The sequence below is a fragment of the Lemur catta genome, chromosome 1 (assembly GCF_020740605.2).
Source record: "Lemur catta isolate mLemCat1 chromosome 1, mLemCat1.pri, whole genome shotgun sequence".
Classification (NCBI taxonomy): Eukaryota; Metazoa; Chordata; class Mammalia; order Primates; family Lemuridae; genus Lemur; species Lemur catta.
Window position 1 is genome coordinate 89,777,060 of NC_059128.1, and position 27,459 is coordinate 89,804,518.

A 27,459-nucleotide genomic window follows, 5' to 3' on the forward strand; every position below is an offset into this window, starting at 1 on the left:
TAATTGGGCTGAATTGAGTTCACTGACCAAAAATGTCCACATGGTCTTGTGTCTGCCCCTGAGCCAGAAGGGGGATGAGAACTTCCTGCCCCAGTCCTTGGCCTGATCCCTAATCTTGGCAGGAAAGATGTCACCCATCTTAACTTGCCAACCTATGAAAACACGGTGCCTCCTCAGGCTTCCCTCAGCCTCTGAGCAGAGGTGTCTCTCTAGTCCTGGCCCTGACAGCTGTTGAGCTGCCTTCGGAGTCGGATGACACCCCACTCCCACTCCAGAGTCAGGTGTGGGGGAGTCCCACCCCCAAAAGAGAGGCTATAAGGCCCTTCAGTAAAACAACAGAAGATGAAATCTTGAAAACAATTTTCTCTCCCTTTCCCACCTGCCACAGTCTTTGATAGACTCCGAATGGGTATTCATCTGTCCTCTTCTGCTGAAAAACTCTTAGCAGGATCCTGTCATCTAAAGCAGAAAGCCCAGCCTGCTCTAGCCTGCCCTGCCCTATCTCCTGCCTCTATGGCCACAGGTTTCATGCCTCTGAGCCTCCACTCATGTTTGCCCAGTTCAGAGCCTTACTCTGCTCACGCCCACCACACACACACACACACACACACACACAGCTCCATTGTCCTTTAAGACCAGAGCTGGCAGACATCACGTTCCCTGAGAAGCCCCCCCAACCAATGTCACCCCCTCCATCAAGCAGAATCTATCACTCCCTGTGACCCTCCTTACACCAAGCCTACCCTCAACCCCTACCTTGTCCGTGCAAAGCACAGGTGATACAACACGTCTGCAAGTAGGAACAAGTTGAGCCACATGGCATCACTAATGATGATGGTCTACTCCCTGTCTCCCTAGACAGGGATGTAGGGTCGGAACTGGAGACAGTGAGACCTGGGTTCAAACCCTGACTCTGTCACTTGTTGATAGAGTGGTTTGGGATGAGGTATTTGCCCTCTCTGAGCCTCCAAAATTGCCTTGCTTATATTCCTCATGCCTTAGAGTCACTCTAGTGTCTGACTGGCTGGTCACAGGGGTAGCAGGATGAAAGGCTGGAAGATCTGGCCCCCTGGACCTCTATGTTGGGTCCCGCTAGGTCACCGTCCCTCATCTGGCCATTCCACTGGAAATGCTCTTTTGAGTTCCCCAAAGTGGTGGCTCATTCTGATCTCCAGCACCTCACAGTAACCTCTTTGCTTTGTGTTCTTAGAAGCAGCCTTTTGGTGGACCCAGAGCTGTCAGAGGTGGAACAGATGCCAAGCTAAACGCCGTCCCCAATCTTATATTCCAGAGCCATCTGGAAGATCTCAAGCTGTTGAAACAAAGAAAACGCTGCAGGAGACGAAGACCAGATTCCTGCTCTTCGAAGATAAAACCAGCAAGGGCTGTCAGATTCAGCTCAACCGCCCTGACACATTACAGGAGTGTGGCTTCAACACCTCCCAGCCTTTGGTGATGATAATCCACGGGTGGTCGGTAGGAAATGTGGACATGCCTTTTTTCTCTCTGCTTTCACATTTTTTCTTCCTAGTGCATTCAATCTTAATAAAAAGAGAGCTGGTGATAACAGCTTCATGCATGTTTGTAAAGCACATTCTAATTTTCCAAGTGCTTCCCCACACCTTATCTCATTGATTATCTCAATTCCATGAGTAAGCAGGGTGGGAAAATATAATTACCTCCAGGTTTCTGATAAAATGTGGCTCAAAGAGGTCACATAGCTCATTAGGGATTACAGTCCGTGTAGGAGGAAGCATCCTACCCTGCATCTGCATGTTTCACAGGAGGAAGTGGAAACCCAGAGAGATGGACTCCCAGTGAAAGGTTATTATCAGTAAGCTTTAAGTTCAGCTGCCAATAACAGAGATCCAAATTAGCAGTGGTTCAGATAAAACAGAAGTGTTTTTTTCATTTCACACAATAGTCCAAAACTGGCTAGTCAGCTTTGGTCAATGAACTCCTCAAGGCCCCAGCTCTTTCCAGCCCACTGCTCTGCCAGCTTAGAGTGTGATCCTCATATCTTCATAGTCCAAGGTGGCAGTGAGAGCACTGGCCATCACATCTTTATTCCAGGTAGCACAATGTAGTAAAGGATGTACACAAAAGGGCTAAAAAGCAAGGTTTTTTTAAAATAAAACAGTTTTATTGAGATATAATTCACATAGCATACAATTTATCCATTTAAAGTATATAATTCAATATCATTTGGTATAAAAGAGTGTTTTCTTAGGCCTCCCAGAGCATCTTTGAAATACTTCCAACTACATCCATTGACCATAGCTAGGTGGAAAAGTGGTTGAGAAGTATAGCCTCTTAAAGAAAATGTATCCTTGGATCTACAGAGGAGTGAGGAAAGAAAAAGATAAGAGAAGAAAGAAGGAAGGAAGGAAGGAGAGAGAGAGAGAGAGAGAGAGAGAAAGGAAGGAAAGAAGGAAGGAAGGAAGGAAGGAAGGAAGGAAGGAAGGAAGGAAGGAAGGAAGGAAGGAAGGAAGGAAGGAAAGGAAAGGAAAAGAAAGGAAAGGAAAGGAAAGGAAAGGAAAGGAAAGGAAAGGAAAGGAAAGGAAAGGAAAGGAAAGGAAAGGAAAGGAAAGGAAAGGAAAGGAAAGGAAAAAGACTGTAGGCTGGGTGCAGCGGCTCATGCCTGTAATCTCAGCACTTTGGGAGGCCGACTCAGGAGGATCGCTTGAGGTCAGGAGTTCGAGACCAGTCTGAGCACGAGCAAGACCCTGTCTCTACAAAAAACAGAAAAATTAGCTGGGCATGGTGGCATGTGTCTGTAGTCCCAACTACTCAGGAGGCTGAGGCAGGAGGATCTTTTGAGCCCAGGAGTTGGAGGCTGCAGTGAGCTGTGATGACACCACTGCACTCTAGCCGGGGCAACAGAACAAGGCTTTGTCTCAAAAAAAAAAAGAAAGAAAGAAAGAAAGAAAACAAAATGTACCCTTTTAGTGATACTAAAAATTCTATTACTGTGTAAGAAAGAGAGAAAGGAGACTGTGGGCAATGAGTGATGTCAAACCATGTGACTTCAGGAGGAAATCCTGCCTCCCTGGTTCCCAGCCTACCCATGATTTGAAGTTTAGTTCACGATTGGAAGCCTCCTAAGATTTTGGTGTCTATTTCATGACTTAGAAACCTTTCCCTGCCATCTAGTTGGAAAGTACTCTTGAAATCCACATCTATCCTACCCTAGGGAGCAAAATGGGCCCGTCTATCCACCTGCCTCCCCCGCACCTCTCCCTGCCTCCCGTGTCTGATTCCGGCAACACCCAACTCCTGTAGCTCCTTCCAACACCACACGCTTTCTCTCTTCTTGGCCTTGGCTCAGGCTGTACCCTCTGCCTAGAGTGTCCTTTCTCCCCCGCTTCTCCTGATTAAGTCCCACTGCTCTTGCGGGACACAGTCCTGCACGGGTCCCCCTGCAGGCCTCCTCTGCCTCCATCCCAGCACTCCCCCGGGGGTCATTAGGTGTCCCCAGGAGCTCCCATGCCACCCTGGGCACTCTCCAGTGCTGCTCTGCTGCTCAGCTTTATAATGGCCCAAGTTTCTCTGCTCCGCTAGGCCAGAAGATCCTTACTGGACAGGATTCTGTCCTACACCTGTCTAATTGACCACTGTGGGACAGTATCACTACCTTAGGTGCTCCAAAATGCTAACTGAATTAATGATCAAATGAATGATTCTTGTTTACGAATGCAACATGGAGATCACAGGGTCCTCTTACCAGGATCCCTCTACCAAAATGCATTCTTCATTATCAAAATTCTGTCCAGCCCAGAACATGTCTACTGCTAGTAGTAATAACAACAACTGCAGTAACTAACATCTACTGTCCTCACTATGTTCCAGGCACTGTTCTAAGTGCTTTATATCTGTTAACTTATTTCATCTTCACAACAATCCTAGAAGGAAAACATTATTATCTCCATTTTCCAGATGAGGAAACTGAGGCACAGAGTAAATAATTTGCCTGAGTCACTCATCTAGTAACTGAGAAAGCCTGGATTTGAACTCAAGAGGGTACATGTACGCAGAAGGCACTTGATGAGCATTTATTATTACAGATGAATGCATCCTACCCTGGAATGACATGCCAGGCCCTCAGTAGAGCTCCCAGCTTCATCTCCTGCAGTCTAGCCTGCAACTCACCCAACTTTCCTCCCCTCCCCAGACACACCACGCTGCCCTTTCATGATTCTGTGTCTCTGCACCTGCTGCTCCTTCTGCCCAGAACAGCCAGGACCTCGCCACTATGACATGCACCTGCCCACCCTTCTTACTGACTACCTACTGAGTGTTAAAGACACAGCACAGGTATCTTTGGTCTGTGAACCCATTAGGAGTGCCCTGCAAATTGGTTCTCAAACCAGACACATCCACAGAGCAATTCTCCATGAACATTTCTTTAGCTCCTACGAGCCTGATGTTCAGGTTCACGGAGCTAGTCCTGCCAAAGCCAGGACGCTACCAGCGGGGTGGGATTCACAGGTGTGGTAGATCGGCTTTGCAGAGGAGGTGGCATGGAGCTGGCCCTCAAAGGACAGGTCAGCTTTCAGGACCTGATTTACACAGACTGCAGCATTGTTCTCAGGTGGGGAACATTTAGCAAAGTCTGGAGACACTTTGGGTTTTCAAAACCTGGGGTGCTGTGGACTGCTGCTGGCATCCAGTTGGTGGAGCCACGGACGCCGGCAAACATTACATAACGCACCGGACAGCCCCCCACGGCAAAGCATTTTGTGGCCCAAAATGTCAATAGTGTCAAGGCTGAGCAACCCCCTGGTAAGCCCTTTCTCTTGGGGAGAAGGGTCCAGCATTATGCAAGAGTTGGAGAAGGAAGAGGGGGAGCCGGGGGAAAGGAAACTAGTGGAGCCCCCGGCCATGCCCTCCGCAGGTGGACGGCAAGCTGGAAAACTGGATCTGGCAGTTGGTGGCCGCGCTGAAGTCTCGGCCAGCCCAGCCAGTGAACGTGGGGCTGGCGGACTGGGTCACCCTGGCCCACCAACACTACACCATCGCTGTGGGCAACACCCGCCTCGCGGGCCAGGAGGTCGCGGCTCTTCTTCAGTGGCTGGAGGTAAGACCTGCCCATCCTCCTCTGCCCTCCTCTCCCTCCCTCTAAGAGTGACTGAATTAAGCTGATCTCCAACAGCAACCCAGACAGGAGAGCTGCTAATGCTAAGCTCGCAGGAACAGGAAGGCACAGGTCTGAGACCAGACCCCCGGGCTCTCGCAGATGTCTCCCTTGAGCCCCTATTTTGTCTTCTCCCCCCACTCCTCACCCTCTATTCCTCTTATACTCACCCCCTCGGACGTGCCAAGGGATCCAAACACACCCTGCAGACCATCAGCCCCCAACACAGATGACCAGGATCACTTCGGCAGGGCCTTTGTATCCGGGGAAGACAGGCAGGCAGGAGGTAGCAGCCTCCGGGCAGGGTCCCAGGTACCTGAGCCTAAAAACAGGGCCAGGCCCTCTGAAAGGACAGAGTCAGCCAGGTGAGAAACCAGTTTCGGTCTGGAGTGCAAATAAAACACCTCATTTGCGAACAGGCACAGAGGACAGGGTGGGCACCAGAACACACTGCACCCACAGAAGGCTTTCATCCAGGCCGCTCTTCTCCCCTGCAACCCTCCCGCTGCTGTCTTGCAGGAATCTGTTCAATTCTCTCCAAGCAACGTTCACCTAATCGGGTACAGCCTGGGTGCACACGTCTCGGGATTCGCCGGCAATTACCTCGGCCAAAAGCACAAGATTGGGAGAATTACAGGTACCCCTGCCTGATAACTAACAAGCTAATCTCCACAGCTGCACGGGGGCGTTGAGCAAGGAGCTGCTTTTCCAACAGTCTCATCATGAAAATGCCCCGACTTTTTTTGGTGATGTGTTGGAGTTCACAGGACTCGTAACACTCTCAAACGTGACTGACATCATGGATTTCTGTTCCGAGAAATTACAGCCTCAACTCCTATTGCCTTTATTCGAACAAATGGCTCTTGTAGATGCACCAAATAGGACTAAAAAGGGGACTTTCTGTACACTTTTGTAGCAAGAGAGAGTCTTATGTTTTAACCTATAGTTTGCAAAGCCTAATGTGGGTGAGGCAGGGAGAGAGAAAAATCACAGCTGTAATTTGCTATAACACATCAGCCGCGTTAGTGTCTCAGTTTCCATGTTTGTAAAACACTTGGGTTTTATTCTGTGACCCCTTTGGGTTGAAGGAGGGAGCTCTGCATCAAAAACCTCACTGCAAACTCCACCCTCACTCAGAGAGGGGCCCGGATACCCAGGAAGAGCTGGACATGTGCAAGAACCCCTTTCCTCCCACCTGCCCCTGACACCAACCCCCTGACATACACACTGCCCCGGAATTAGCATCTGAAAAGCACACAGCTGGCCAGAGCTTCCCCAGCTGGAGTCCCTGAGGCCCCCTGGTACATACAGGGACACACCCAGGAGGCAGTCAAGGCCCTTCTCAGCCTAGTGTTCCCACAGCTCCCCAGCTTCCCCTCTGCCCATCCCTTCCGGTAGCGTTAGGCTTCAATGACACTAGATTTTTCTCCACTTTACGAACACACCGCAGCCTCTTGTGCCCCGGGGCCTTGGCACGGACCATTCCCTTGCCCACCACTGCCTCCCCCGTCCTAGCCTCCCCACCAAGCTTCTCATCCTTCACCACCTTGAAGGCTGAAACACTACTCAGGGGCTAAAACAAAGAATATTTGAGGTGAATAACAGAGTTGTCATTTTTCATTTTATCAAGTAAGAACATTTTAAAAACAATGCATTATTACCATTCCTTTATAAAAAGATTAACATGAAAAAGAGTAGGGATAATGGCAGACATTCAAACTGAATAAATTTGCCATTATGAGAACTCATTTCCCCTGGTCCCCCACTGATTCAGCCCCAGTAGCCGGGGGTGAGCAGACCTCCCGCTAGAGGCAGTAGGGCCAGAATGCTGAGCGGCCTCAGACTCGAGCCCCCAACCTGGCTTGTGCTGTGGTCACACCAGGCTGTTTTATTAGCTGGGCCCACCCACCTCAGAGGCAGCAGGAGGGCTCACTGCCCTGTAGTCACCTTGTTGTCAGCCTGATGAAAAAAGGAGTATAAATCACACCAGGACATCTTTCATCTGCAGCAGGGTAGGAAGCCAGGGCTGAGGTGGGACACCTGGGGGACCCCAGAGAAGGCTAAGGAAGAAAGACAGGGACAACCTCTGAGTGCATAAATACTCCCCAACTACAGTCAGCCAGGAGCTGCCACTTGGTCTCATCTGTCACAGGAGGACCAGAGCTTTGAGCAGCCCTGTTTGCTCACAACATTTTCACCCAGAACACTGATGTCTCAAGGCTGTTCTGGACATTCCAATGCAATGACATTAGCTAGGAGAAAAGTCGGCTCGTTAAGGGAAATTGTTGACAACATGCAAGCAAATTTTTTCTTTGATGGGTAGGTTAGAAGTACTTATAATGAGCACATGGGCTTTTTTGTATGTAAACAGGCGCTCTTGAAAGTAGCTTGAGAGGTACTTAAAATTGATTTGCTTAAATAAATCAAGTGTTCCCCCATAACCTTATTTCTACCACTGGATAGTTTTGCAGACCTCTCCCCCGCCCCAGATAATGCCTAAGCTGTGTCTAATTTTTAGCACCATGAATAACTGCAGTTTTACTGAGAAAAGGTTATGACAAGATTTTCTGGAGAAAGATTATGCCCTAGGTTTTTCTTCTTCCTGCTAGCTCATTAATGTGTACTCATATCAAACAGCTAAAAAGCACCTTTCCCCTCCCCTCTCCTTGCTCCCACCTGACCCTCACCCTTGCTTTCCCACCAGGGCTGGATGCCGCGGGCCCTTTGTTTGAGAGAACTCCCCCCAGCGACCGTCTTTCTCCCGATGACGCCAGTTTCGTGGACGCCATCCACACGTTCACCCGGGAGCACATGGGCCTGAGCGTGGGCATCAAACAGCCCGTCGGGCACTACGACTTCTACCCCAACGGGGGCTCCTTCCAGCCCGGCTGCCACTTCCTAGAGCTCTACAAACACATCGCGGAGCACGGCTTACACGGTGAGAAAGAGGTCACAGGCCTACACTCCCACGGGGCCTCTGGCGTCGGTGGAATCCACCCCCTCTCTGGGACTCGGGGAAGAGTTCAGCGAGGGTAGGCCCAGGGTGTCTGGGAGGGTGAGCGTGGTGGCCCCCAGCAGGCCAAGCCCTGAGGCTGCGTGGAGGTCCCCAACAGGAGTCCCCACCCCTCACGCCGGCCAGTGTGCCCAGGCACAGCCTCTCCGGGGAACAAGCCCTTCTGAAAGTTGAGTCCTGACCCCCGTGGTTACTCCTCTTCCAGAAGTTTCCTCACTCAAGGGGCTTCCTCTGAGCCACATAATAGATCGTGCCTCTTGACTCTTGATCTCACTCTCCACACCCCTCTCCCATGGTGTTCAATCAGCTGCTCCTCCAGGACAGGACTGCGGTTCCTCCAGCGGGAAATTCAGCTGCAGATACGTCCTTGTGACACCCTATACCTCAGGGCAGAAACTGATTGTGGCATTATCTGGGTTGTGATCCCACTTCATTCTCAAATCGTAAAACCGAAACCTTAACATGCACATTGATAAGACACGCAGGATAAAAGAACAAAAATGTCAGCAGAAGCCACACATTCCACGGGCATTCCAGATTCCTTGTGATTATAAAACATCATCCTGATTAAAACGTGCCAGTCACCCTAAGCCAATGGGAGACTCGCAGCCCCCGCACGCCACCGTCTCGCCCGGTTGCTCAGGCACTGAGCTGGGACTGAGGACAGCTCTGTGGTTACATCACCACCCACCTAGCCAGTATCAGAATGACCTTCACACTCCACAGCTTCTCCTCTTGGCTGGACTCCCAGGCGTCCGCCCGCCCACGCCTGAGAGAGCCTTCTGGGAACTCGCCCTTATCGTCCCTCACATCTCCTCGGGGGCCGCGCCCTCCGGTCACCAGCGGTTCCCAGCTGACCGTCCAGCCCTCCTCGCAAAGCCCAGTGCAGACCGCCAGGCCAGTGTGTGGGCGCTGGGTGCCTGGTAAACACGGCCCCGGCCAGTTGCCGCCCTTTGCTCTTTTGTGCTAAATATCAAAATGATAGAACAAAGCGTATGTATTCAGCTTGCCCAACCTTGGGATGGTTTTCTCCGTTTTCTTCTCCCTTTGTGTGAAAATGTTCCCATTCTGCAGTAGTTCTCCCGACCACACGTGAACAGGAGGTCACTCGGTGACTGCTTTCCCACACCTCCTGGCTGGGTGAGCTTGAGTGAGTTGGTGGATGTCTCTGAAGCTCAGTTTCTCATTGATACCAGCTGCCTCAGGAGCTGCAGGGAAGATTCAGGGAGTGCAAGAGTGGGAAGCACTCGGCATACACCTACATCCTAGTAGGTGCTCAACAAATGCAGCCACTAGTGACCAAGGACCACCATAGCTGATCTTGGTGTTCAGCCTCCAGACACCCGGGGAAATAGCTTTTGGTAAAGTTACCTATGCTCTACCTTTACATAAGGTGCTGTACACATCTGGTAGTGGTTCCTCAACATTCCTTGAGAATAATTTACTATAGATTTGGTTAATATTTGGAGAGTTAAAAAAAAAAAACGCTCAAAATCCACGGTAGGTCAACATAAGCACACTTTTTTAGGGTAGGGTTAGGCCTGTTCAGACCTGGGTACTGGGGCATGCCCTACTAAATCCAATCCCCGTGCTGGCTTTACAGGCCTGTCACCTAAGGGAGGCACTGGCCGCGTTGGGACAAAAGGTGGGCATTGTGGAGAGTCCTCAGCTTTCACTAGGCCATTAGTGTGCCACAGGAGTGCCTCATGACTCCGGCTTTATTGAGGAAGGAGGCATCCCACACAAGCCCGTTCCAGCCAGCTCACCCTCCAGGCAGCAGCACTCAGGCATTTGTAACCATTTGAGACAGAAATAGCTCTAAAATGAATTATACCGCCCTGCTTTCTTAAATAATTTGATCTTTTCTTAGTGACTTAAAACACCTACTGTAACACACTGTAATAGAGGGGTGTCCCTAGGAGTCCGGTGGGGCCTGGGATTTTGCCCCGACACTAGATAACCCAGAGGGGTCTGCTTTCTTTAGCTTCCAGGCAGCTGTTAAATCCTGCTGTTGTCAGGGGGTTGACCTCAGCAATCCCACCCTGCCTCCCTGGTGTGCTTCTGCTAATCTACTGCAGGCGGAGAACTGAGATGATCCTTGGGGTGGACGCTGCTCCCGGTTAAGGGGTGATAACATGTCTTGCGCTGTGTTCCAGCCATCACCAAGACCATAAAATGCTCCCACGAGCGATCCGTGCACCTGTTCATCGACTCCTTGCTGCACGACGGCATGCAGAGCACGGCCTACCTGTGCAGCGACATGGACAGCTTCAGCCAAGGCCTGTGCCTGAACTGCAGGAAGGGCCGCTGCAACACGCTGGGCTACCACGTCCGCCAGCAGCCACAGAGCAAGAGCAAGAAGCTCTTCCTCGTGACGCGAGCCCAGTCCCCCTTCAAAGGTGAGTGCCCAGTGGCCTGGAGCCTTCAGAAGGGCAGGGTGCGGTGACTTGTCTGAAAGGCTGACAAGTCCCCCCGGCTGTGCTGTTAGCTTTTCTGGAACTGCACAGGCTCCAGACAGCAAATGTTGACACAGCTTCTCTCCTTTCCCAAGAACGTGGCCACCTTGCTGCCAAGGGCGAGGAGGAGAAACCTTGGTGATTTCTGAAACAATCTTTGGGGGGGGGGGGCCTCTCTTTGTCCATTTTCATGCTTCCCTAGAATGTTCCATCCAGAAGGCCCCGAGCAGTTGCCTGTAGCTGGACCACCCTGATCTGCAAACCCGGGCCAGAACCCAGTCCTTTCAGCTCTGTTCACGGAGATGAACACCCCTAAAAATCTAGGTTCCAGACGGCATTTCCTTTCCCCTAAGGTGCAAATCAGCCGGTCTTGCGGGATATTTATTGTCACACTGAGGTCCTCCCAAGCCAAGATTCGGCTTCCAATGCTTCCCAGCCAGATTTTTAACCTCAGGGCAGAAAGTGAGCCCGTGCCGCTCTCTGGGTTGAACGGAAGGTTGGAGAAAGGGCTGTGGCCACGTCTTGGGCTGAGGCCAGCAGAGAAATACTCTGCTGAAACCTAAATCCTCCTGGAGGGAACAAGCCGACATCTGTTGCCATTAACATTTCTGCCTAATCCTTAAAACAGCTCGGGAGTGATTTAGCATCTTACTGTTTCACCCCACACCCTCTCCAGCGCTGGGAGAAGAAATCTGGTGTTGTGCTGTTTGATTATTACCATGCAGATATTTGTATCTGGAGAATGCGAACAGGCCATCACCACCGCTTTGCATTGCAGAGCATTTTATACAAAATATCAGATGCAGCCATCGACTCCTGTGGTTCTCATGACAGCCAGGCGAGGCTGGCAAGGCTGGTTAGCAACCCATTTTAAAGAGGATGAAAGCAAAACTGGAGCGGAATGCCCACAGCCACGTGGCCTGTAAGGAGGTCTGGAACGGGGCCACCTGACTCCCAGTCACAAGTTCAAACTCCCAGGAGGCTTATTTTTTAGGAACAGGATTCCTCTGTTTATCTGAACTTTTGCTCTCCAGCCAGATTTCCCCTCCGTGAGCCAAGCAGGTCCAGGAAAGACAGAAATCCGCCGTGGATAGCAGATAGCATCTGGAGAGTAGTTGGCATAAGGGCGGGACCTTTCAGGCCAGAGGGTCCCCTCCGCTGTCTGTCCCTTAGGGTTGGAGGAGCCGGCAGCAGGGCAGCTTCCGGAGCAGGTGGGGAAATTTGGAAGGCCTCCTGCTTCAGGGAGCTCCCCCCACTGCAGGCTGCCAATTAGAGAATCATTTGGGTTAACCAGCTCCTCTTTAAAATGGCAAAGCCACCTGGAGTGATTAAGACTCTTAGATAATCACATTTCCCTGGATCTATTTTAATTGTGGAATGTTAACATGTGAGGAACTGTTCAACCTGCCATTTTAAAGATGGGGACACCAAGGCCTAGACAGGGAGAATCATCTGCCCAGGGACACACGTGAATTCTCAGCAGAGCCAGCATTTATATCCAGTGCCTCCAAACAATGAGTGGAGTGATTTTTTCCTCAGTAACCTGCCCCTGGTGTGTTTGCAGGGCTTGAAGAGGGACGAGGAGAGTCAAGGCGGGGGTTGCTTTCTCCTTGAGATCAGCTAGGAAGCAAAGAGGTCAGTTTTCACGCTCCAGGGCTGAACTGGGAACTTGACCGGAAGTGAGGGGCTTGGTCCAGCCTGAGATCATCTCTGGGGAGCTTGGAGATGGGAGAGGAAAGCAATATCAAGAGAAGGAAGGAAGAGCAGGAGGCACAAGCCAGGCTGAGTTTCTCCCACTTGCCAACAACCCCAGGTGCCCGACCATGCCCTGCTGGTATGAACTCAGGAGGGTCCCTTTCCCATTAAGGAAGACCAAAGAGTCACATCAGGGTGGCATTATCCCACCCACCAGCTACCAAATCCAATGTACTCATGCATTCCTCAAGCGAGTCCCACCCTCAGGAGGCTCAGTGGAGAACAACAGGCAATGAGTCTCCTAGAGACATTTGTGTCTCTTTATTACCAACTACTTATCTTGCTCCAGGGACAAGCAGATGAGGTTGGTCCCTAGCGGGCCAGTGATGTGGAGACCATAAGGCAGGACTTCCTGAAACTCGTCATGATCCAAAACCCCCAACCCCTGCGGAAGCTTCTGGTGCTGAGCTGTGGCCTGCACTGCACCCTCCCCTTTCCTGCCCCTCCCAAATTCTCCCCAGTTCTGCTTTAGTCCTTCCAGTGAGCAAAGTCCTAATCTGCTCGACCTAGTTCCAGTTGCCAGTGGGGAGTGGCGTCTCTGTGGTCACATCAAGCTGCCCTGGGCGTGGCTGGAAGTCACACCCATGTGAGACTCACACAGAAGTGGCTGCTGCTGGGATGCTGCAGTCTGTATAATGCTATGTTGTTCAATATGGTAGCCACAAACCACACGTGGCCATTTAAATCCAAATCCAAATTACTTTAAACCAAAAATTCCATTTCTCAGTCACACTAGCCGCCTTTCAAGTGCTCCAGTACATGGCTACTGCCTCAAAGAGCACAGAAATAAAACATTTCCTTCCCTGCGGAGACAGTGCTAGATTAGAAGCCTCTAATCTGGGCTGCCGTAACTACACCGTTCTCCACCCACCACGCCCATCATTATCTCTGACTTGGGCCTCCAAAGCCTATTTCACTGGCCACCTCCAGCGTCTTGATGAATATGTATAAACTCTTAAAAGAGCAGACTCGCCCAAGCCTGGTCTACAGAGAAACCGCAATCCGTATTTTTCGAGGACATCTAATTGTACTACATATTTTAGTGCAGGGTCTTGTTGGGCAAGATAAACATCGTCTCCTGATTGTAGTTTCACAAAGGATGACTAACTTGGCCGGTGTTCCTCTGGCTCCCAAGATATTTTGACAAAACCATCAAAGGATCTATTTCTACAGCCACCGCCAGAACTCGGGTAAACACTGCTCGAGTACAGCAGCAGCAGAGGAGAATTGGGAAACAGCCGCTGAGCGAAATGAGGCAATTTATCGCCCACTTCCACTCGCACTCCCTCCAGAGAAACCTCGTACCAGTTTGGGAGCCTGTTTTTAAGGGAGGGAAGGGGAAACTAACCTGTCTTGAGTAAATCCTGTTTAGCAAGTGCCTCCTCTAATTTAACCCTCAGAGCAGTCGCGTGAGGTCACCAACCGGGTGGAGGGGACGGAAGTGGCCATTATAGGGGCCGCTGCCCAGGCCCCATGCTGGGCTCGTGGCACAAACTGTCTCCTTTGTCATTAGATCCTCACGGCAAGACTGAGACAAAGGGGGGCGGTGATGATACTTTTTTTTCCAGTAAATAAATTGAGATACAGAGTGGTTAAATCCTCTTCCCAAAGCCACACAATCTGTGAGTGTCAAACAGTATTCGATCCTTTTGCTGCACGTGGGCTCCTCAGGGTAGGACCAAGGCCCCATCGCTGAGTGACCTTCACTCCTGAGTCATCCCAGTGTATGTCCTCCTTCCCCTGTCCCTCTTTCTGGCTCTCCCCCGTTCTCCTGATCGCTCCTGGCCTGCGCTCTGGGCTCGTCCAGCCCGGGAACCGGCTTCTGCCGCTTGCTCCAGCTGACCAGAGCGCTCTTTCCTGCTGGTTGAAGAGACGACTGGCCAAACTGTGACTAGGGGAGTCTGTCTGTCTTTGGCTTTTCTCAGCTACTTCTTTGGAAGGTTGTCACTGATTTCCAGGGAGAGTTCCAGAAGAAACAGTGGGTGTAGTAGAGAGAGCACAGGCTTGGGATTGGGACAAGGAGCGTCAAGAATCTTGGCTTTACTGCCAAACACTACGGGCCCCTGACCTAATGACAAAACCTATGTGGGCCTCTGCTTTTTCAGCCACAAAGTCAGGGACGTGAACACACCTGGGGATGAACCACTAAAAGTGGGACCTTCCAGTGGGTCTCAAAGCCTTGCCTGGTCAGTGAGGCATGGAGGAAGGAAGCAGGTAACACTGAATACTTTGACATTGCCATCTCGTCACATCGTCACAACAACCCTGTGAGACAGCTTTTCATCCCCATTTCACAGACGAAATAGAGCCCCAGAGAGGCTGTGCGTGCTCCAGACCACGGGTAGCAGGCGGCAGAGAAGAGTCTTATCACACACCCCCCCCCCCCCGCCCCGCACAAAGAGCTGGCGACAGGATGCCAGTCAGCACAATGCTCCTTATCACACACACACTCCCCATCTCCCGCTAGCAGTCAACAGCAGACTCCCCCAGAGGGGGCGAGCCTCCCGTCTCATGACCTGGAGCATCCCGTAAATGGCGCTGTCCTGCTAAACCAAATGTGGTCGCCAAAATGGATACGTACGCTTACAAAATCATTGGCTCCTTTTGTCCCCCACTTGAGCCTGCCCTAAGTTAATTCACGCAGCCGCTGCCCGGGCTGGCGGCCTGGTGCAGGAGCGCCCTGGACAACACCAGCCTTGGGCCCCTCAGTCCCGGGATCTTCAGCTTCCCCCTCTGGTCACAGGCATTTCCGGTCTAGGAACAAGCCCTCAGTGCTTCAGAAAGACACACCATCTCCACAAGAGAAAATCTATACACTAAGGGGGAAAACAAACAACCCCTCTGACATTTGCGAAGAGAGCCATAATATCTCCCAAAGCCGATATCTAAAGATTCAGAATCATTGTTTCTGTGAGACAAAAAAGGAAAGAATATTCTCTTTCTATAAATTCCACAACTTGATGTTCATGAGTGGCTGCCTTATGAAAAGAAATTTAAGTTGTTTTTTTTTTTTTTAAATGGCACTGGTAGAATCCACACAGGATTACAGCCCTGGAGTTTTTTCAGTGAGGAGAATCTCCTCACATTTCTGCTCTAGATGGAGTTTGCCTGCTCGCAGTCAGGGTCAATGGGCTGTTTCATGCCTTTCATCTTTAAGACCTGAAATAATTTCTCCTGCCAGAGCTGGAGAATGTGTTGTGCTGGTCTCTTCGCAGTCACAGGATCAAAGCATTTTCCCCAAATCATTTTTTAACATCCTTATTAAATATGTCCTAAGGTAAAGTGAGCAAAATCACTCACACTCTTTTCCTTAAGCTTTGTAATAGCATTATGGTGGAGGGAGTGAGGAGTGGAATCGTAGGCAAGTTGTTTTGTTTTTAAAGAAAAATGCTTACAAAAATCCAAATAAGAACAAATAACTATGAAATTATTTGAAAGGCCCTTTCATATTTATTTTTTGATTTTTTGTTTTGTTTTAGGAGATAGGCTCTCGTTCTGTTGGCCAGTCTAAAGTGCAGTGGCATCATCATAGCTCTCTGCAGCCTGCAACTCCTGGGCTCAAGCAATCCTCCTGCCTCAGCCTCCCAAGTAGCTGGGACTACTAGCATGCGCCACCACACCTGGCTAATTTTTTTAAATTTTTTGTAGAGACAGGGTCTTGCTATTTTGCCCAGGCTGGTCTTGAATTCCTGGCCTCAATCTATCCTCCCACCTCAGCCTCCCAAAGTGCTAGGATTTCAGGCACAAGTCACTGTGCCTTGTCTGCCCTTTCACATTTAAAAACATTAATCTCATTTCAAGATTTCTCCAAAAAAGTGAATTTCCTAGTGCAGTCATACAGGATTTCTGTGCAGACATGGAGTTTTTCAGGAATGGTACTGTAAACACCAGGGTGCTTCAGCTGCAGTGCAGGCTCCCTCCAAGCCATTCCTTGGTGACCTCAGGAAGCAGCTCACTCGGATTCAGCCCACACATTTTGGCAGGTTCTGACCTCCTGCATACATTCCACTCCAGGGACACACTTGGGGGTGGGGGAGACGGCTAATTCTCATTCATAGGATATGTGAGCTAAAGGGGACTTTGCATCACCTAAAGCCATTCCTGGGTTTTACACAAACAAGCACCCTCCGCCAGAGACGTGGAACTGTAGCATCTCAGACGTGGAAATTGATCTCCTACTTACAATTTAAGAAAAAGGGAAGACAAAAACGCATCTTAGAGACACAGACCTGAAACATTTATCCCTATTCAGGGGATAGGAGGGAGGCCTCTGTGGCAGTGATAGCACAGGATGGATGTCAATGGGTCACAGCTGGCAGACCCTTTGTCTTGGTGGCTTCATTGGAGGCAAGTTTTGATGACAGCTTTTCTTCAGGCGCTGTTTGCCTTTTGCTTTCAAAGGGCAGACTCAACTTGCAGAGCTAAAACACCAGGGAAGAGGGGAGGGGTCTTTTGGAATTAGACACCAGAGTTTTAAATTCTGCTCCACTTATAACTATCTGGGTAACTACAGGTCTCCAAACCTCTGCTTGTTTATCTGTAATTCACCAGGATAACTAACACTGTGTCAGTCTAGGTTTCAGCAGAAAACAGGACTCCACTCCCCTGGGTCGAGCGAAGAGAGCGGTGGGACTCCTTACAGCAGGGTGGGCGGTATTAAGGAAACCAACGAAGACCGTCACTGCACCCTGACTCCAACAGCCAGGCAGGAGCCAGGGATGGGACTAGCCCAGGGAGAACAGAGCCATGCAGGAGGGGCTGCTAAACATGGGAGCGCGGTTGCTACACAGTTGGGCTCCAAAGCAAGAGGGAGCCAAGGAAAGATCCCTGGCCTTGCTCTCCTCTGCCCTGATCTCCTGCCAGTGCCTCCCCAGTGGCCAAACCCAACCAGGAACCAGTCGGCAACCGAAGGTGTCCCATCCTGGACATGTGGGCAGGGAGGGCAGAGTAGGTGAGGGTAAGAGGGATAGCAGATGAAGACGACCCAGCAAGTTATGATTAAGGTTGTCTTGCTATGAGGACAAAAACGCTGTACGTAAAACACTTAGTATGTAGCCTGATGCATAGTAGAACCCCAACAAATGGAAGCTATTTTATCATTCTTAGCGTGTTTAATGCAGTACGTGTCCTGAGTTGTTCTTCACACAGAGCCCATGCTGAAGTACTCCTTGGCTGCATGGTGTGTGCTATGTGCCCTTGTGGAGCTACAAGCAGCAGTGGGACCCCAAGACTGCCTTCAGGGAGATCAGACATGGGCATTGATGCACATGAGACAAGGCGGAGGTGACAAGGGTCCCATGAGTGACTCTGCTTCCCAGCTGCAAGCTCCTCCAAAGTCAGGACCGCAACTTCTAGTCCTCTTGTTTTCATTTTGAATACTTTGAAAAGCTCTTTCTTTTTCCAGTAAGATTCCAATTAGAACACATGCTTATCGTGTAGAAAATGTGGAACGTGCAGAACATAAAGAAGAGAATAAAAAGACTTCTCTGCCCTTTCCAGAGATAAGCACTGCTAATATTTTTGCGAATACCCCTACTTCTATGTATTCTCTTTTACAGGGTCGGTCTCATGTTAGATAGACAAGTTCATATCCTGGTTTTTTGTTTTTGTTTTCTTTTCACATCTTTCATAAGCATTGCAATCATTCCAAAAATATCTTTTAATGGCTTTATAAGAGTAAATCACATGGTTGGGAATATGCACTGAGAATCAGCAGAATAAGTTCTAATTACAGCTTCACCAGTTATTAGCTATATGATAACGGACAAGTTATTTAACTTTTTCTGAGCCTTGGTTTCATTTATAAAATGATGTGGGAAGAAAGATAAAGTAGACATCTTATAAAGTTGTTGTAAAGAGAAGATAATTTTGTGAGACTATTAGCTTGATGTCTGAGACATAGTAAAGAACTAACTGGTAATTAGCATAATTGATATTATTAGTCCATAGTCATTCTTCTATATTGAATATTTCAGGTGTTTCTGGTTTATTTTTAAAGAGATAATTGTTATGACATTTTTTAACTTAAATCTCTTTCCACATTTCAACTTTTTCCTTAGAGGATATAAAGCTATCAGTCCTGGATATAAACGTGTAAAATTTCAGGTTCTGGATCTGGGCTGCCTGGGCTGCCACACTATCCATGTTTTCTAGCTGTGTGATCCCAGAAAAGTCACTTAACCTCTCTGTGCTTCAGTTCCCTCTACCCTAAAATGAGATAACAGTGTCACTTGTTGTGAGGGTTAAATGGGATAATAGATGCAAAGCACCTAGCAACAACCAAAAACAAATATTAACCAATGTTATTATGACGTATACCACCAATTACACAGTTTTACTGGTTCATCTTTTAATACTTAGGCTAAGCACACAATACACTTCCACTTAATGCATACCATATTAAACTGAATTGAAAAGTGATAGTTATGAGTGTTCCTTGCATTCTCTAGAAGGTGCCCTGCCTCTTTGTGAGGTTAACCCGAAGTTAACCCAATCCTCCCACCTTGTTTTGTCCACTTCTTAGCCCCTCCCACCCTGATACCTATAGCCTGCGTCTTTGGAAGGACCTTTCCTTTGTTGCCTCAGTGCAACTTGTAACACTGCTCACTTCTTGCAGAGTTTCCTTGACAAACCCCCAAAGAGTGTAAGACCCCTCCAGAGCTTCTGGGATGATAAGCTGCAGTCTCTCTTTCCAGCGCCACTCAAAGGTTTAGGGACCCTTCCGGGGACTTGTGTCCGTAGCTCTTATTTCTCACCCATAGCCTTTTTTGCTGTCTTGAGGACATCAGACTACTTTATTCCAGGCTTGAGGACTTGAGCACCTATTATATACAGGCACTGCAGTGGCTGCCAGCTACGACCCAAGCTAGCTCTTACTAAAGCAGCAAACTCTTGGCCTACAAATTAAGTCTTAGAATTTGGTTCTTGCTGTGAACATAAATAAACATTTGGTGCTTCAGAAACAACCCATTTAGTAATCCCAAGAGATATCATCCCCAGACACATGAGCAAATGCACTGCAAAATCTAAATGGGAAGCTGGGCATGGAGACACATGCCTGTAGTCCCAGCTACGCAGGAGGCTGAGGTGGGAGAATCACTTGAGCCCAGGAGTTCAAGGCCAGCCTGGGCTACATAGCAAGACCTTGTCTCTTAAAAAAAAAAAAAAAAAGAAGAAGAAGATTTGTTTATGCCAAAGGATAGGATTATGTAAATAATCTAGAAACCCAGCAATGTAGGCACTCCAGGACACTGAAACAGGTGTGTTAGCAGTACACCACTGGCAATGGCTTCTGTTAGGTTTGTTGTATAGCTACCAACCTCCAGTGGAAATGGCACCATTTCAGAGTTAGTAGGTTGATTGATGGAGATGATGAATATTCACATGCTGGGTACAAGGGATGAATGGTCAAGTGGCTAGGTTATCATGATCTAAGTATTCCAAAAGGAATTCTCCTACAACAAATCTTGAAACTCAGATCTTGAATCCTCAGAGGTGATTTCCATCTTGCTAGATGTTAATGCACCTTCTGATACATAACCCCCAAGCAAAAGTTTATTAAAGCACCTACTATATGCAAGGCACTATATTAGGATTAGTGGATTAATCATTGTCTAGACCAGGAAATGCAAATATATAGCAAGCATACTATAAATCCCCTGTCCTTTGCCCAGAGTAGACACTCATCTTCCCAAGAATCTGGACATAGTCTCAGAGTGCATCTCAACCTAGCATTCTCTAGGCAGTCGCTATCAATCAAATGGAATTGACATGTCATACTAAACCTGTTTGTGATCGTGGAGCTAGATCACTGTCAACACTTAGAGAATATGAAGACAGCAAGAGAAAGAACTCTAAGCAGCAACCAGCCATTTGGGAATGAGGTAGGGTAATTTTGAAAACAGTCCTGCAGTTGGCAGGTGTGACAATGCAGGTGAGGCCAACACCATCTAGGTGGAGGGAGGCTGAGAGCACAGACTACGCTATGAGACCGTGAGCAAATCACTTCACCTATCTGAGCCCCAGTTTTCTTATTATAAACTGGGGATGATAATACCTACATCACAGGGTTAGGAGTAAATGAGATGATGCAATGTAAAGTGCTTATTAATAACAATGCCTATCATAGTAAGCTATTTGCTTTTATTAATTAAATATAGACTGTGGGTAAAAAAGAATAAAATAAATTACCCTTTCCCAACCAACCCAGTAGAAGGACATTCTAGACATTTGATAAGACAGTAAACATTTAGGCCCAAATTCTATTTTTTTTAAATTATTTAATTATTTATTTATTTTTTGAGACAGAGTCTCGCTCTGTTGCCCGGGCTAGAGTGCCGTGGTGTCAGCCTAGCTCACAGCAACCTCAAACTCCTGGGCTCAAGCAATCCTTTTGCCTCAGCCTCCCAAGTAGCTGGGACTACAGACATGCGCCACCATGCCCGGCTAATTATTTTCTATATGTTTTTAGTTGTCCAGCTAACTTCTTTCTATTTTTTTAGTAGAGATGGGGTCTTGCTCTTGCTCAGGCTGGTTTTGAACTCCTGAGCTCAAACGATCCACCCACCTCGGCCTCCCAGAGTGCTAGGATTACAGGCGTGAGCCACCACACCCGGCCAAGGCCCAAATTCTAGAACTAGAGTTATCTTCTTTCTATTAGAAAATAAGCTCATTGAACCTCACAGAGCTTGTTGCCAAGATCTGGCCCAGAACATAGAGACATCATCATCAGGGCATGTATTTCTTAGCTAGAACTCTGCCCCACCCTGAAATGGACCCCATCAGACAGAGACAAAAGTATGAAATGGCAATGTATTCTCTCTTGCCTTTGTCAGGTGCCTAACAGGCATATATCCTTTGATTTACAAAGGAGACCCTCACCAAATACAAGAAATATTTCAATAGAACTTGCATCCAGAATTCAGCGAGAATCCCAGGTGTACTCCTACCCTGCCATCTTTTATTGGCTGATACTTATCATCATTCTATCACAGACACAATACAAGTCTTGTGTAGACATTTAGAAAATACAGACAAGGAGAAAGAAGAAGATAAAAAGCATTTATAATCCCACCACTTGGGAGGAGGGGAAATGTTAACATTTTGGTATCTATCTAGATTTTTCCCTCTGCATTTTTAAATTTGAAAAATATGAGATTTTTAATTAAAAATTCTTACTTAAATTTACTCTCATTTTCTCTCTAGTTTATCATTACCAGTTCAAGATCCGGTTTGTCAACCAAATTGAGAAGCCAATAGAACCAAGTTTTACCATGTCGCTACTTGGAACAAAAGAGGAAATGCAGAAAATTCCCATCGCGCTGTGAGTATGAGCTGCAGCTCCCGTCTGTGGTGATGATACCCTTATTTTTCTCACAGGGTCTGAACGGATCCTGTACTTTCCAAGGGTCAGGCCAGACTCAGCTACTTTATTCAGGCTTGAGGCTTGAGGACCTATTATGTGCAGGGCACCGTGGTAGGTGCCAGATACTATGCCAGCCAAGCTAGCTCTTACCTAAGGGGAAAACTCTCGGCTTACAGAGTGACTTTAGTGTTCGGTTCTTGCTGTGAACAGAAACAAACATTTGGTGCTTCGGAGACAACCTTTAAGTAAACCCAGCTCATCCCATACTGGCTGCCCCAAGCATCCTGCCAGATGTCATCCACCCAAGGCAGGCCCCTCATGTCCGTCCTCAGCCTCGTGTGTCCCACCGACTGTTCTCTGTTCGGACTGCCTGTGCGGGTGGCGGGGCTGATGCCCTGAGGGCTGAGCAGACAGGAAAGCCAGACTCCGAGGTATCATTATCAGCTTTACTCACTCATCTCCAAGACATGACAGTATCCCAACATTGACAGAGCAGCCAGATGCCCTTTCTGCTACTGAGAACACCCCCCTGGGGAGGGAATTTAGACAGTGTAGAGGCAACACTGGATCTAGGGGGAGGCTGAGGGGCAGAGGGCTCCCTTGAGGGGCTTGTCATAGTCCTTCCTGCAGTATGTTGTGAATCGTGTAGGAATCCATCCACCCCGCCAGGATCTGCAGTCCAGGAAGATCCAAGCAGAGCTGAGTGGTGAAGGGCAGAGGTGTCTGCAAGAAGGTTCTGAGTGCCTTTCCAGAAGGTTCTGAAAACCATAACCCAGAATCAAAGTGGTATCATTCAACTTGGCACAGATTTCCAACCTCAATCAGCCTGCACGGCCGGCCTCCCCAGCTGTCCTTCACCCTGTTGCCCACCTGCTCACACACCTGCCACCGCCTCACGATGCCTCACTTGGAGGCCCTTAGCATGGCCTCTCCCTGGGAAGTGACATGAGCCCCCCAGCCACTCCAGGGATGGTCCTGAGCTTCCTGAAGATTGCCCCCCTCTCTGATGATCGCACTGATCAGTCCTTCAGCAAGTACGTGCTGGAGTCCATCCAACAAATCTAAGGCTATACAGGGCCCAATCCTTAGCATGCTCACAGCCTAGCAGGGTGGGCGGATTCCTACACGATTCTTTACAACATACTGCAGCAAGGGCTATGACAAGCCTCTCAAGGGAGCTCTCTGCCCCTCGGCCTCCCCCTAGATCCAGTGTTGCCTCTACACTCTCTAAATTCCCTCCCCAGGGGGCTGTTCTCAGTAGCAGAAAGGGCATCTGGCTGCTCTGTCAATGTTGGGATATTTTAATGTCTTGAAGATTAGTGAGTAAAGCTGATAATGATACCTCAGAATCCACATTTAAATCTTGCTCTAAATTGGTGCATCCTTTTTATATGTGGTTTTTCTATTACTGTTACGCTTTGTTGTTTTAACAGAAGCTTCTATTTATAGGAGGGGGAGCATTACTGGGGGAGAGAGAGTGGTGTGGGGGTACTGTGTTCATCAAACCTACAGAGAGCTGAAGTGCCAGAGGCCATTGCCAAAGCCCCACTGTGTCCTTGGGGGCTTCTTCCTAGAAGCTGAGCTAAAGAAAGTTAACTAGACTCATTGTAGCGGGGTTTCTCAGGGGCTTTAATATGCTAACACAGAAAATAGTGTGGTTTTCCCTATTTTATTGCCTGGAAAACTCTCTTTATCCTGGCACATCTATTGCTGTGTCTGTTAACAGTCTGTCGAACACCAGTTTGGGAAATGCAGCAAAAACACCAACCCAAGTCACTCAGGCAAACGTAACGCATCTCGACTGTGCCTAAGCCTCACCGTGCTGTTACAACTAGACTGATTGTGTCTGATTTTCTTCGTATCTTCAAGGGGTGGAGGAATTACTAGTAATAAAACCTATTCCTTTCTTATCACGTTGGATTCGGACATCGGTGAGCTGGTCATGATCAAGTTCAAGTGGGAAAACAGCGCAGTGTGGGCCAATGTCTGGAACACGGTCCAGACCATCATCCCGTGGGGTGCTGAGCCCTGCTGCCACTCGGGCCTCCTTCTGAAGACCATCAGAGTCAAGTCAGGAGAAACCCAGCAAAGGTGACTGCCGATTCAATCTCCTACTCACATCTATTTAATATTAGGCACCTACCTCTGCCGGACAGTTTCAGCTTCATACTTGCACTGATCATAGGAAGTGGGCATTATTACGCGATAAAGATGGGGTATAGATGCTCAGAAAGGTGAAGCGACTATCCTGAGTTCACACAGCCATAGGTGGAAGGACGAGGATTTGCACCCAGGTCTTCTGAGTCCCTGTCTAGCCTCTTCCCGCTGACCGTGGTTAACAGCTACCTGCCTCTGGAGCCACAGCCCCACCTTACTGGCCCAGTGCTTGTCAAGCCTCAGAGTGCACATGAATCACCAGGTGATGTCAGTGCTGCTAGTTCAAGGTGCCACGGTAGATGTGACATTTCTTTTCCGTTGTTTACCCAGAGAAATGCTTTTAATAGATCATACTCTCAAAAATCTCAATTTACCTCTCTCTGTGGTGGTATCTTTCAAATCTTAGATGCCAACAAATCCCTGGGAAGCTTAATACATTTGCAGGATTCCTGGACCCACCTGCAGAGCTTCTGATTCACTGTGGTCTTGGGCAGGGCCCCAGGATGCCTGCTTTTTAACAAGAGCCCTAAAACATTCTCATGTGGACCCATGGAATGGGCTACCCTTAAGAAATGCTGCTCTGTGTGATTGAACATCTCCCATGGCCCCAAACCTCTGGGGCCAAGAAGGGGTTGGGTGAGGGGTAGGGAGTAAAGAAAAGGAAGGACAGTCCCCTGCTCCTGCACTCCTCCCAGCTGAGCGAATGGCTGCCCAACGCATTTGCAATAGCAACCCTGCTTCTCTGTAGCTCCATAGTTCTCCGTGATGGGAGAATTCTGTGCTTCCCCGGGCCATCTCCTGGCTCCGTGCTTCTGTATTCAGGAAACCTGCCTCTCCTCTCCCACCTTCCTTTGTTGGGAAGGCCATGTCTCTCTCTGGTTTGTCCTCAGTAGAGATGGAAAACAGCAAGCATCTAACCTTGGAACTGCCCTCCTCCCTCGCCTCTCAGGTTCCACCGCCAGGAGCCTGCCCGTGGCAGATTTATGCCCCGCGCCCCGCCCCCCCCCGCCCCGCCAGTCCTTCATACAACCACATTCTGGGATTTTATCTCCCTGGGCTGCAAACTCCTGGTGATTACTAAGAGCAGACTCTGCAGCCTGCCAACAGATCTCTCCAGATGATCAATCTGAGAAAATTAAGCCACACTCTCTCGTCTTTTGCTCTTAGCTATTCTCACATGACTCTTTGGCCTTCTAGAGCAGTGCCACTTCTGAGCACCGTCCCTCCCTGCGTTCTCTTAGCCAGAGAGTGAGTCCTCAGTTTTGGTGGCTGCTCACCATGATAATCCCATGTGACTCGGCCCAAAAGCTTGTATAAAACACTCCACCACCCACGTGGTACTGAAGGAGGAACAGGGACAGGGAGGGGACTGGCACTGTGAGTTCCCACACGTGGTGGGTCTTGAACTAGGCGCTGCCAGCCATTAATCTCACGTTATCCCCCCAGTGGCCCTGAGATGGGTAGTATGGCTGTGCAGATCAGGAAACTGAGGCTAACAGAAGTTACACAGCTTGAGGACTGTTAAAAATTGTCTCAGCCCAGATCTGACTTGAGTTTATCTGATTTTTTTACCCCTTTGTTGGCTGTGTACTGTTTCCAACAGTTCTTCCCTCCTTTAGTTTTGATCCTGTTAACCTGGCTTTCCTTAATCTAATCTAGTGGAGTTGCAGTGCTAGATGTTACTACATATATGCATCAAACCCGTAGGAGGTACATGCTAAAAAAAAATGTGGGAATCAGGGGTCCATGGGATCTATAATTTTTCAAGTTAAATGATAAATGATAAATAAATAGGAAACTGTGGGGAATATCTCAATGTCTATCAATAGGAAAATGCTAAATGCCCTGTGGTACATCTACACAATGGAATGTCATGCAGTAGGTGAAAAAGAATGAAATAGACTTATATGTACTGATATGAATAGGTCACCAAGTACATTATTTGCAGGAAAATACATACGGTATAATCCCACTTCTGTTAAAGAATCTTTATATTTGTGTGTGAACATCGACACGTGTGTAACAGGAGCAGGTCTGGACATACATAAACCTAACCATAGCATAGTGAAGCCAGTGACCGGTGATGGTAAAGAGGGTCTTTAGCATTTGGCTTCGTGTATCTCTTTACCATTTGAATTTTGCAAGAATGCATTCATAAATTACTCAAAGCACTTTTGTAATTTAAAAAGTCTGATTTGGTAAAGACTTGACCTTCGATGCAGTTCAAAGAAAAAAGAAGTCATAAATTAGAATTCTCTGTGACTACAGATATATATAAATGTGTATACAAATATATATAAAAATATATATTTTTTTTAATAGATGCGGTTGTAGTTAGTATAATACAAAACGGCATCTCAGGCCAAGCCCCAGCTTAAAGCAGCCTAGCAGTTGTTTCAGAGAGAGAGAGAGAGAGAGAGGGAGGGACCCAAAACACACAGTGGTGTCCCCTTTAGTGGACAGCATCAGCACCAATAAGAGGAAGGGGCAGGGCTTACAGGCTGAGCCAGGCAGACGCTGAGGACAGTGGCTTCATGCCAAGGACCTTTAAGAACAGCACTGACAACCTGGAGCGCCTCCAAGGAAGGCAGGCTGGGAAGTTAAGCCTGCCTCGGGAGGAACAGTTGGGGAACTACTTTGCCCTGGAGTCAGGGCAAAACAGTCACCCTTGAATCTCTGAGGAGCTCTAAGGGAGATGAAAGGAGGGCTGCCCCTGGGACCTTCAGTTTTTACAGAATTGGAATCACCCCAGTACAGAGCCCCGGGAAGTCTTACGGTGATTGCTTTCACTGACTTGGCTTTTGCCTTTCTCTGAAGTTATAAAAATATTTGCAAACATAAGAATCTTTTTTTTAAAAAAGACAGCACATGCATTTTTTTAATTGAATAGTATTTGATAGAAGATGAAACAATTCAATAAGCTCCATCTAAAAATGTTGTGTTTATGTTTTCTACTCAGAATGACATTTTGCTCAGAAAACACAGATGATCTACAACTTCACCCAAACCAGGAAAAAATCTTTGTGAAATGTGAACTAAACTCTAAAATATCAAAGCGAAAGACCAGATGAGCTTCAGCGAAGACCCAGTGTAAAGAATAAATGAACCTGATTCCTTATCTGGAATGGTTGCCTCATTTGGAAAAATTACATAAAGAATCTCACATAAAGTTTAAATAAAATTTATATTGGGGGGTATCTGTCACTATTATAAACTTAGCTTTTAAAAACTATATTACATAACTATTTTCAAGTATTAGTACAATAAAGAATTCCAAATTTCATCCCTTGTTAAATGTTAATATATGCAAATAAGTACAAATGTAAGAGCCTTTTAGATCTGTTGTTCTAATTTACAATGAAGTCAAATTTCCCTTATATCCTTGCTAGTTTATTCTGATCAGTTTTTGAACTATGCTGGAAAGATACTTCTGTATTACATAACTAGTGCTTCAATAAAGCAAAACTGTGATTAATCACTAGTGGTATGTACTAAAGTACATACTCTTTAAGATAATATAGCTCATAAAAGAAAAATTTCAATTAAACTAATAGTTATATTTAATATAAATCACACAATT

The 27,459-nt window shown here is 47.9% G+C and overlaps 1 protein-coding gene across 2 annotated transcripts in view; it reads left to right on the forward strand.

Moving 5' to 3' along the window:
• LIPC (lipase C, hepatic type) overlaps positions 1-26,997 on the forward strand; it is a 152,263-nt gene extending 125,266 nt beyond the window's left edge. Inside the window, exons 1-9 of one of the 2 annotated variants that reach the window (XM_045530168.1) lie at positions 1,413-1,476; positions 4,172-4,314; positions 4,895-5,077; positions 5,654-5,771; positions 7,839-8,072; positions 10,304-10,546; positions 21,563-21,680; positions 23,592-23,813; positions 26,839-26,997. In XM_045530168.1, coding sequence (XP_045386124.1) covers positions 4,192-4,314; positions 4,895-5,077; positions 5,654-5,771; positions 7,839-8,072; positions 10,304-10,546; positions 21,563-21,680; positions 23,592-23,813; positions 26,839-26,950 — 1,353 coding nt within the window. In that variant the 5' untranslated portion in view covers positions 1,413-1,476; positions 4,172-4,191 and the 3' untranslated portion in view covers positions 26,951-26,997. Of the gene's footprint in view, positions 1-1,291; positions 1,477-4,171; positions 4,315-4,894; positions 5,078-5,653; positions 5,772-7,838; positions 8,073-10,303; positions 10,547-21,562; positions 21,681-23,591; positions 23,814-26,838 lie in introns of those variants that run through there. The other variant, XM_045530158.1, reaches the window with a different exon arrangement.
• Positions 26,998-27,459: the final 462 nt, after the last annotated feature.